This window comes from Mesocricetus auratus, unplaced genomic scaffold (genome assembly GCF_017639785.1).
Source record: "Mesocricetus auratus isolate SY011 unplaced genomic scaffold, BCM_Maur_2.0 Super-Scaffold_100006, whole genome shotgun sequence".
NCBI classification, from domain to species: Eukaryota; Metazoa; Chordata; class Mammalia; order Rodentia; family Cricetidae; genus Mesocricetus; species Mesocricetus auratus.
This window is the reverse complement of record NW_024429190.1, coordinates 102332415-102344505: the sequence shown is the minus strand read 5'-3', so window position 1 is coordinate 102344505 and position 12091 is coordinate 102332415. Positions and strand designations below refer to the sequence as shown.

At 46.0% G+C, this 12091-nt stretch overlaps 1 protein-coding gene across 14 annotated transcripts in view; it reads right to left on the bottom strand.

Moving 5' to 3' along the window:
• Positions 1–294: 294 nt before the first annotated feature.
• The window catches only part of Erc2 (ELKS/RAB6-interacting/CAST family member 2), an 880091-nt gene continuing 868294 nt past the window's right edge, over positions 295–12091 (bottom strand). For 12 of the 14 annotated variants that reach the window (XM_021231590.2, XM_013118849.3, XM_021231592.2 and 9 more), the window contains one exon: positions 295–3388. In XM_021231590.2, the coding sequence (XP_021087249.1) occupies positions 2978–3388 (411 nt within the window). In that variant the 3' untranslated portion in view covers positions 295–2977. The remainder of the gene's footprint in view (positions 3389–12091) is intronic. The other 2 variants (XR_002384370.2, XM_021231597.2) reach the window with 2 other exon arrangements.

Here is a 12091-nt window from a genome sequence, read left to right as displayed (position 1 = left end):
GAAAGGGAAAAATGAAGGGATTGTGTGAAAATAAGGGAAACGGGGAGGTGTGGAGGCATGGCCCCCGATCTAACCTCCTGATCTGAGCCTGCACGACCAGCTGTCCATCAAGGAAGATTATTGTCTTGGCCTCTCCAGTTAACGAAGCCTGTAACTTCTCTTCTTCCCTCCTCCCTCTCCCATCTCCTTCCTTCTTCTTTTGGCCCGTATGTTTCTTCCAGTGGTGACCAATGGCCCCAGCATGTTAGAGAGGCTCACATGGCATACTTGTTGTGAGAGATGGAATGCGGCCACTTCGGAAAGAAACAAGGTTTATTTGATGAATATAAATAAGACAATCAGCACAAAGTACTTCTCACACACGTGATAACAAAGTCATGAGCTGTACACACCTTGCACATGGTATCTCTACTAGACACGAGGTTACAAAGACTGACTGATACATGCCCATTGGTAGTTTCGAGGGTTCCTTAATTTTATTTATTTTTTTTTCATATCCATGTCCATAATAGCATGGTCAATATCACAACCCACATGCCACTCACGTGAAGAAATATTACAAGAAAGCACTATCAAACAAGGGTCTCAGGGAATTAGATACATGGACCCCTGGCAGCATTCAAATGCACTCTACACAAAAAACACTGCAGATGGAGCTTATGTCAATGCGTTTGAGGTCTCATCATAAACACTGTTTAAAAAGTAAAACCCACTTTCAAATGAAAGTTGACACGCTGATAAGGTGCATACTGAATACACAAAATCATTAAATACAAAATTGAGACTGTATACAGAAATCAAATGGGGTATAAATACAAGCCTGCTCTTGCACAAAGTAAGACTTAGACCAACTTTCTCCTAAATGTTAGCCCAAACTGTTTTTTGTTTGTTTGTTTAGTTTCATCTATACTATGATTAGAAGGGAACCTGCTAAAGGTTGCACAAAGGAAAAATCTTCTGAACATCACAGTGTTTATTGTAAACCCAGACACTATTGTCAATGTGCAAAAAGGGATTTTTTTTGGTAACCCCCAAACATCAGAGAATATTACACACAAAAAGATGTGTTAGATAGAATTTGATTTTTCAGGGACTGAATGATAGATATATTTGCATGAAAGTTAGATAAATAATCCTTTCAACCAACAAAAGTGGGGCAAAAAAAAAAAGATTCCCAAACGATAGCTGTAACAAAATTGGCACATATGTAGAAATAGCAAGGGCTAACTACACATGGTTCATCACATTGTTTTCTACTTCGAGGACCCCGTTTACCATCCTGGTTCTCCTACTTCCTATTTCAAGTATTTAGTTGCAGAGTTCAGGTCAGGACCTGGTGGCAGGCTGTGAGGACTTCTCTGAGGATACCCAAACCATACCTGGGGACCAATCTGTGGCTTGGGTTTTCATTGCAACACTCTACCAAAATGTACTAAATAAACTTGCAAAGAACTCTGCTCCATTCTCTAACAATGACCTAGATCCTTTTGAAAGCTAAAGGACAAACTTTTTAAACATGAACGTGTTTGGATCATTTATGTTCACGCACAAGCTTTACACAGTTCGCTATTTTACTGACGAGAATGAAGCCGGAAGCAAGAAACCTGCTTGGATAGATTACTCCTGATATACCAGGAATAAAGGGTGCGTTCGGGGACAGTTTCCTTTCCCCAGAAAACAAGGGGGTTTGTCTTTTAAATATCTCTATGGCTCATGAGAGAGGTCCAGAGTTAATTGCACCAACATTTTTGGAAAGTAATAATGATTTTATTCAATGTAAGATTCCAGCAACTTCTGCTTAGAACCCTCTCCACAGCAGCAAAGAAAGACAATTGTATTTATTAAGGCCACTCATGCTTAAATTCACTGTTTGTCCTTTAGGAATGCAGGTGGGAGGGTTTCTCCCGTTGACAAGAAAATGGGTTAACACAAGAGCTGCACATTTGCCAGGCTCCGCTGTACATGTTCACGGAGTTGCAATGACTAATAACTTCTTAAGCTTCAGAGGAAGCAGCAGGAGTTGAATTCTCCTTAGTACCTTGTCGCTGTATGTAAAAGACCTTGGAGCGTGGTCTTTCCCTGGCATGTGCTTCAGATACCGACTCTGTTATCCACAGACAGGTTGTATAATGCTATTTACAGACACACAACTTTTGTGATTGCTCTTCATTCATCAATGCTTTCATGTTGGATGCTGAAAATGCTTTGGAATCCATGTTAAAGACATTTCCTGAAGAAGGAGGAGGAGGAGGAGAAGGAGAAGAAGGAGGAGGAGGAGGAGAAGAAGAAGAAGGAGGAGAAGGAGAAGAAGAAGAAGGAGGAGGAGGAGGAGGAGGAGGAGGAGGAGGAGGAGGAGAAGAAGAAGAAGAAGAAGAAGAAGAAGAAGAAGAAGAAGAAGAAGAAGAAGAAGAAGAAGAAGAAGAAGAAGAAAACAAACAATGAGAATTGACTGTTCATTTACAGCAGATCCTAGCTTGCGCAGCATTTGGGTCCTGAAACATGAATGAACCTCGGTTTCTTCATGGAGACCTGCATGTGTGAGGAGGAGAAGAGCCTGAGGCTGGGTCGTGTCCCAGCCGTGGGGTTCAAGGAGCATGTGGAGTGGATATGCAGATGCCTCAGGCTCTTGTCACTCTCTCGTACATGAGCAGGATGATAAAATTATGAATGACCAATTTAGATGTGCCATGCACTGTCAGAGACACACACCATGTTCTCATAAGGCGATTTCTTGGCAAGTTATTAGTGGTTTTAAAAAAAAATTGATTTCGTCTCCAACCTGGCCCAGAGGTAACAACTGATAACACCCATCAAAATGTGGTTCCTTGACTGACAGATTAAAGAAATAGAGGAGGGTAAAGGCTCTCAGTTTTTGGTCTCTTGGTTTCTTTGTCAAACATCCCACGCACTGCGGTACACAGACACCGCCAGCAGCGCTTGTCCACATCAAGCTCAGATTGTCCAATAATCTAATGTGTTAGGACCACTTAGACTGCCCAGCAGGATGATGGGCGACGGAGCGAGCTGCCCGAGGGAAGCCACAGTTTGAATCCCGTGCAGTGCCAACGTATCCATGAGGCAAAGCAACGGAAATGAAACCCTCACTCATCACGTGGCTTTCAGCAGGGGCAGTCGCTTTGCAAACGCCCAGACCCTGATAGAAAACGAAGGAGCTGCCATCTTTCTCCTCCTTTGTACCCTTTCTTTCCCATACACCCGAATGCAGGAGGAGTGAGGTGACCAGAATCAGGCAGGAAAGCGGAAGTGAGAATCCCCCTTCTGTTCGGACTTGCCGCTGGCGGTGGACAGTGCTGAGAGCCAGGCTGCGGTAGATTACCGGGCTATGGCTGCCGTGCGGAGCTTCCCCTTTAGACAACCCTTCTGAGAGCTGCAACGAGAAAGGACATGGTTTAACAGCGTGGTGGTGGTGAGGTCTGCCGCCCACCACATGGCAGAGACTCCCCTCCCCTCTCCCCGACCCAGACACAGCCACCATCTTTGGTAGGGGTCAGGAGAGAGAATGGAAAGGGAGCAAAGGGAAGGGAGCAGAGACAAGGGACAAATAAAACAGAGAGTCACGCTATGTCCTACACACGTGTCTTGAGAGGAGGCTCATTCACACCATGCCCCGTACTGATAACCACAAAGAAAAGGAAGGGGAGCTGGGCGTTGGTGGCGCACACCCTTAGTCCCAGCACTCGGGAGGCAGAGGCAGGCGGATCTCTGTGAGTTCAAAGCCAGCCTGGTCTACCGAGCGATGACATGATCAAATTCCATGCCACTTTTTTATTTTCCTCTGCATGTTTTGTCTTCCACGATTATGGTTTTACTCTCTCTCTCTCTTTTTTTTTTCCGGACTCGACTCAGAGAGATTGAAACGTTAAAGGCAGCCAATATACCAAGAGCTTTTAACTCCCAGTTATAAGCCGCGTGACGGCAACAATTCCAAAGACCCCTGGCGATCCCATTCATATGTGTACAGGCAAAGGAACCCAAGGCCTGGACTCAAACAGATTCCTGAGCACAAGCACCCAAAGCGTCATTATTCACCACAGCACCAAGTGTCTGTCAACAAATGAGCGCGTTGGCAGCAGTGGTTGTCATGCAACACCAAGGGAGCCACAGCTGGGACCCTCGTCTCTGCTCATGCTCAGCTGTGCCCTGAGCCACTACCATTCAGAGACCCTTGGAATGCTGGGTATTTCCAACACAGAGACAAGTGTGGCTATCTTGACACACACACACATACACACACACATACACACACACACACCTTTTGTTTCATTTTACTTTTTGAGAGAGCATTTTGCCATGTATCCTGAATGACCATGAATTCATGATCCCTGACTTCCTTGCCCCAAGGCTCTCAAATGCTGGGAATGCAAGCCTACCCTACCACGTCTTGCCCTCCAAAGCATGTTTATAGTCTACCCTTGGATGTCTGCTTTGGCAGCTGGTCCGCAGCCCTAGTCTAGTCCCCCTGGCTGATGAGGAAGTCAAAGATCTCTGCGTCTGCCCAGGAAAGCATCTATTTCTGGGCATCCTTCAGCATTATCAACGGAAGGTATGGCTTGGATGAATTCGGGCTAATTCATACTTTGGGGAGTTTGGTGTAATTGTTCTGGTTAAGAAACTTGAATCAGGGCAAACAATGACTTCTGCAGAGCCAGAAATTTAGGGAGTTTCTGGTGCAGATCATATTACTCACTCTGGCACATAAAATCTCTGCAAAGTTTGTATGAAAATTGTGAGTCTGAGCACGCTTTCTGTTTCATGAGCTGCGCATAGCTCTCATTCTTCTGTGCGCTAAGCATTCCTTAATCATCCCTTTAAAGGGCACCCCGATATATTAAAAGGCCATATGATGAAAAGGGAAAGGGAAGTGTAAGGGAGTATTAAAATGCACAGGTTGTTTCCTTTGCAGATGGGGAACTAAGCAGAAAACAATTATGGTCGATGTCCTTGATACTCTTCCAAGATAAAGCAGCAGAGAACAATTGTTTATTCGGTTTTGAGATAGGTTTCCAGCTGTGCACCAGGTCACACAGCAGAACATGGGTCTCACAATCACAGTGTGCTGCTTGTGGGAAAGGTAATGATTATCTTTAGGTAAGAGAACTCTCAAAAGTCCCTGATGGTTTAAATACTGATTTTAAATGGCATTTTTTAAAGATGCAAACAGAAAATAACAAATGGCATACCTGTTACACGTTTATCGAGGGCCCCTACATCTCCAGCTACATCTTTTAGGTCCTGTGATGCTTCTTACTTTTTTTTTCATTGGAAAGACAACAGAAATAACCACTACCATGGATGTACTCATAGACTATCTTTAACCATCTACAATGCAAAGAAAATGATTTTTTTTAAAGCGCTGTCACCCTTCAACAAAATTTCAACAAGAGGCTCAGTCCAGTCTGCAGTTGAAGAAGCAAACCAAACCAAACCTGACGGGGCATTGCCGGCAGTTGCAAACAGGGATCATCACTCCTTGAAGGCGCAAGTGAAAAATGTACTTTTAAAGCATCTAAAAAACGAGATCCAGCCTTCCAGCAATGGCAACCCGACTGCTACCCACTCTTAAGATGATTCCCAGCTTGACTGGTTCTCCCTCACAAGGATGCTTGAAGCTGTACTTTCTCCAGTATCCTCCTGCAAGGAAGACAGACCCAGGTGTCTTCTGGGACAGCCAACAGATCTGCTGTGCTAGTGATGGCCACTCCAGGGCACAGCTGTTTAGCATATGCCACCCTTGTCCATAGCTCTTTGTAACCCATCAGCACTCGGGATGGAGGAGCCGTGGGCCCCTGGCCAGGCTGGCCAGGGCTCTGCCTGCTCTCTGTCTTCTCCCCATGTCAAGCTCTCAAGGGCGGGCATCACTACCTTGTTCTTCTAATTGTGTCACTTGCCCATATACACTCCGGCCATTTCCCCAGCGGACGGGTCTCTCTCTACCCGCCATTCTCAGCTTAGCTAAGTTTGGTGAGGGCAAGGCCAAGCCGCTCCTGCTCTCTAGGCATCCCTGGGCTTTGCACAGTGCCTGGGACGGGGTGATTTCCTCATTGGTTCCACAGATGCTAACGAGTGTTTAGAGTAGACAGAATCCTAAAATGTCCTCCCTACCCAGATTCCCCTAAAATAAGTCTTTCTACCCTCAACCCCTGGCTTTTGGAGTGAACTACAGCAGACCGTAATTGTATTAATTAACTCAATTAGGGCTCCTAACCAGTTTGTTTTAAATTAATACAAAGGAAGTTTGCCCAAACAGATTTAGCATAAGGACAGGGAGGGGCCCTTCCTTCACAGATCTCTTTCTCCTGTCATCGTTACAAGAGAGAAAGTCAGGTATGAAAGCTGTGGGACCTCACTGTGCTGAGAGCCCCAAGGGTAAGGGACTACAACTTCCTTTAGGACAGTGGTTTGGAACCTTCCTAAGGCAGGGACCCTCTAAAACAGGCCCTTGTGTTGTGGTGGCTGATGTTCGTCTGCTTAACCATTAAACTATTTCATGACTACCTCATGACCTTAATTTCGGTACTGTTATGAATCCTAATGTAAATATCTGATACTCAGGATATCTGATATGTGACGCCATTAGAGGGTTGTTCGACTCCACCCCCTACCCCCACCCAAAGGAGTCGCCAGCTTAGAGCCCATTGCTCCAAAAACCTTCCCATTCAAGCCCTCCCTCTAGGAACTCCAGAGAGACCTTCTAGACTTCTGTTAGGAGTCTGTTAGCATACCAAAGAGCATGCTGGCATCCAGGTTCTCTCTGCATCACAAATACCTGTTACAGATTTCACTGCCCGACATCCTGGCTCTTCTCAGATTTTCTCACCCTGCCCCCTACCCTAAACTTCTCCAGTTCATGCCCCCCCCCCCCAGCAGCTTCTTACTCCTACACAATCCTGACGTTTTGGATATTCACTGTTTCTGCCCTCCCTCCCTCCTTCTCTCAGTCTCTGTCTCTCTTCTTCCTCCTCTCCTCCCTCCCTCTCTCACCACCACGCCCCCCCCCACTTCCTCATCCCCACTATGGCCCAGTCCATTCTGCTGGCCATGTTTAGTCTGCTACTTTCCCTCCCTGCCCTGAACTCCTCCTGATGCCCCTGGCTGTACTCTCCCCTCCTATGTACAACACAAACCTTCCCCTCAACCCTACCTTGGAGCGGTAAATGTTCTCACTTTCTATATGGGCCTACCATAGAGGGGATCAGTGGGGTAATGCATGGGTGTTGTTTGTAAGATGCTATGATTGAAGTCATCTGTTTTGCAGCAAGAGAAAACTAGCACAGTGCACTAGCAAGGTGCCTGATGTGGGCAACGGGGACAGTGATGGGCAGGGAGAGAGCCCATGTCCCTACTGAGTCTATACTCTGATGGGGAAACAGACTACACACGGATACAAGAACTGACACCTGAAGGAGGTTTTAAACCTTTGTGCCCTGAAGGAAACAAACACCCGCTCTCGGGAAATAAGCATTTTTATCAACTGAATATGAATAGCCCTGAAACAGACATCTCTGATTTTTGGATGGGGAAAGATGCCTAAAAGTTTCTGGTAGAGGAGAAAAAAAAAACAAGCAGATTGACTTATTTATATAATTCCATCTCATTTTTTACACCCAAGCAGAAGTAATTGCAAACATTTACAAGTGTATGTATAGCAGAATATTAATGTTTATCAAAGAGGCATTTCCATTTTTTTTCTCAGAATGTTTTTGCACCTTTTGGACATTTTAAGCTGAAGAACGCAGGACTGCTATCATATTAGAATGTAAAGCTAGTGTCTTTATGGGAAGAAAAACCCCTCCTGGGTGGCACTGCAGCCTTTGGCTTGACCCTAGGTAGGGTGTAAGAGGAGCAGAGGACAGGGCACCCCAGCAGGGAGACTCTGGCCCAGGAACGCACCCCCAGGAGAACCAGCTATAAATGTGCCTTCAGACTGTTTTCCTTCGGCATAAAGGCACCTGCCTGGTTATGGTTTTCTTCTCCTGCCCTTCCAGTAGTGATTTGCAGAAACGGGCTGGGAGAAAGGGGTCTTTGGTAAACACAGGGAGGTTAAAGGGGAAACTGTTTAATAACGGTAGTAAAATGCAGGCTATTTTTGACATCTGGGTTAATGTCCACTCTGTTCCATGTGCGTCCCAAATGTGTGCAGTGTGCCCCAGGTACAAAAACAGACACCCATTCGCAACAGCTATGCCCTAACGTATTGCACATGGTGCCCGCATAAAAGGCCAGCCCCTAACAGACTAATTAAACCACGGAGGAGGAGACCCTTCAGGGCCTTAGGCATCCTACAGACCAGCTCCTCTGAGACACTACTCACAGGAAAGCCCAACACAGTCATTCCTGCTAAAATAAAATAAAGTAAAAACATATAACTACATCTGTGTTATGACTTAACATCTTTTAAAATGGGAAGGAATGGGTTTCCCGTTTTCTTCATGAAGATTTATTTATTGTTGTTGTGATCAAAGTGGCAACAAATTATGTTAAGTCATTTTGTTTCCCTGATAGGAGCAACCACCTTGAAGCCATAATTCAAAAATATGAGTGGAGAGCAACATTTTACCTTGAGAGTGGCCTCCGACAGCTCACAGGGCAATAAAATGTAACACTTCAGAGCCCAGAGAGCTGTGCCGGTGGGGGGAGGGCTGGCCTTCCAGCCCTGCTCTGAAGCTTGTGGGCCTCCAGAGCTGCGGGAGGCAGCAGTCCAGGGGCTTTGGCGTTTCATCTCTGCCCTCTTCCCGCTGGGTGTGACCCACTAGTGTCTTAAATGAGGGGATTCAGACTGATACGAAACCCTTACCTGGAAATGGCCTCACACGTGCTGTGTCTCTGCAGGATTGATTTTCACAATTATTATCATGGTCGGGCATATTAATGGGTTATGTTTGGAGCAGGCTGTCCGGCCCAAAACATCCCCTATCAATTACCTCAGATAAGTAGGAAGGTACCTCACATCCACTTGCTTGAGTGGCAGCCCCTCCTCACAGGAGGGAACTGAGGGTAACTGCGTGTCTAAGTCAAATTCCCTCCTTTGAACCCAGATCTTTTTGACTCTTCAGTTCCCTATCCCCACTCTCCCCCCCCCTTTTTTTTTTTTTTTGCTACTTCGGTCAGAACTTCTTAAACGTTGGTTTTTGTCTCTTATCTTTCATCTCTCTAACCCTGAATTCTCCTGCTAACAACCTCCAAACAACAGAGTTTCTCTCACAAGGCTTTATGTTAATACTTTAATGGAACCAACTCTTGTCTGCTGTACATGTCGGTAACTGCCTGGCCTTTGCAACACGAGACTCCATGCCCCGAAGCCGGTGGTGGACAACACCCTGCCACATATTAGCCTTGCTACCCAGCAAGGGCCTTCTCTCAGGAGGCAGCACCTGGCATTTGTCTGTCCACACACAAACTGCCATGGCCACCAGCAAGCCCCGATGCCACCTGGGTTTACATTTGGGGTCAAGGTATCCTGGACTGAATTACCTGCTTCCCCAAAGCAGAAGGCAGGGGCAGGAAATCACCAAAGTCCCCACACAGCACTGTGGGGGGGGGGAGCTGCCCCATCTAACACACTGGGTGAGGAGTAATGAGTTCGGTTGTAATTTTTTTTCTTTGAAAAAAAGGTGGGGAGGGGCTCGGGCGTCGGTGGCGCACGCCTTTAATCCCAGCACTCGGGAGGCAGAGGCAGGCGGATCTCTGTGAATTCCAGACCAGCCTGGTCTACAAGAGCTAGTTCCAGGACAGCCTCTAAAGCCACAGAGGAATCCTGTCTTGAAAAAGAAAAAAAAAAAAAGTTGGCTCTCTTGAAGGAGTCTAGTCCAGGGCTGACAGTTGCGGCTGAGCATTTCTTGGCTTTCCAGCACTGACCTCTGTGGAGGATGGCCTCCAGTGTCCCTGACCTATCTCGGTGAGATGCCAATAGCACATTCCCACTCCTGGTCATGACAATTACAGGACCCCCAGATATCACCAAATATCTCAAGGAGGAACACGCCACCCCCAGGGTGAGAACCCTTGGTTTAAATAATTTCTGTGTTACAATACCGGCTGAGGATGGATTTTAAACGCGGAAATGCTTTGATAGATACATATGTGCATATGTACATTTACCAACCCATAGAAGATGTGAAAAATTTTCCGCAGAAGCAAAGATTTATTTCTCCACTGCTTCATATGACATACAGCTGCCTGGGCTCAGAAGCCCCCGGAAGTAGGCACAACCCCAGTACTAGACATAATGAGAATGTACAGCTATCGGACATGAAATAGAGAGGCTGCTGTCTGAGAGAGCGTGGCACCTAAGACACTTGCTGAGCTAAGTGAAAAGGTAAAATCCAGTTTAAATTTATAGCATTCCTCCAGTGTCCCTCTAGGAGTTTGGCATTTTGCCAAGGTTCCTTGTTAAAAATTTGTTAAACGTGTTTGGCATTAACGCAAACACAGAGTGGTCATTTGTTACAAATTCTATTGGAATGCATTCATTTAAGGCAATGAAGTAGTTACTAGAAAAGAAAAAAAAGTTCATTAAGTACGTTTCAAAAATACAATGATGTATGCAGTGTGTAACTGTGGCGCCCCTCTGGCTATATGCATCGCCGACAGAATAACCACACATTGTGTTCGGTTTGAAACTGGAATCTTTTAAACATTACTGATAGAACAAAAACTTGTTTTGTTTGTTGTCAAAACTGACCCTAGCCTTTCTTTTCTGGACTAGTTTAAACAATCTAGAGTTTGGCATGTATTTTCTAACATCTCCAATCAGGAGAACACACAGGTTAAAATAATGCTTTGGTAGTCCTTGGGGAAGGGGGTTGCCAATGACATCGGAGATGAGGGCTGATTCAGCAAACAGAATCCCTGTTCTCTGGAGAGAAGGGAACTGTCCTGGGGAATCCTGGAGAAGTCCACTAGGGTGGGGCCATACTTCCGAACCCTCCTACTTACAGGAAGCTATTAAGTTACACATAGAGGGCAAACCATAAGCTTTCATCACAGGGGATGGAACCCTATGTGCAAATACCATAAGCCTGTATACAGACCTCCCGTCTTCCTGTCCCACCCAGCCTATTCATGACCAAGGCATTACTGCTGAGTAATAGCTGCTCCCTGGCTGACTGGGAACGGTTCTGAGGCTGAGCTTCAGGAGAAAGTGGCTACGGGCCATTCCACTCCGCATAGAACATAACACAGCCTACTGAGAGGATGTTAACACAAAACATGTCGTTTCAGGGCCCTCTGAAGCTTACTTGTGTCTCTTAAAATTCAGTCATCTTCAGAAACCCTGACTGGAGTCCTCGTGTGAGAGGGTCCCAGCAGGTGGATCCCAGTTCTCCCAAGACACTGGAGCAAGCCCACGTGAGCAGAGCCCACCCAGGCCTCTCCTGTTTGGCCTTTTTGGTTCTCTGAGATTGGTGTGGTCCAGGCTGCCTTCAAAGGGGACAAAGCCAATATACGCTGCTCCCAAGCTCTGAAACATTCTCCCAGTTCACGCGTGGGCTTAGAGGAAGCCCTAGAATTCTGTGTGTGGCCTGCACGAGTCTATTCTTCCATTCACAAGTGCCAACCAGAGCTAAGAGACAAGAGTGAGCAGAGGGTACTTACCTCCCGAAGAGGAAACAACCTGAGATTCAAAAGGAAAAAAAAACAAAAGACCAGAACACTGCAAAGCCCACTTTCATTTTGTGGGCTTCAAACTGCATGCCATTTGGGAAGACCCCTTTAAACAAAACACACACACACACACACACACACACAGAGTTAATAGAGGATTTCAAACCTGACAAAAATACACATCCATAAGGACACAATATAGGGTCCCTGGACAGGCTCTGAAATTGAAGACTCATACTCCATAGTAAATCTCCACTCCATCTAGTACAGGCTTGTTCTTGAGCCACAGTTTCTCAAACTTAGATGAGAATAAAGTAAAACATGTTTTAAGTCCCTTATAAGCATTCTGTGTTAGGATGAACTTGTCATATGTAGGTGTATCAGGGAGACCTTTCCCGAAACTGGACGCTAAGAACAGCGTCATGCTCAGCAAAGGTGTTCCCTCCGAGTAAGAGGGCTGGAAATCATT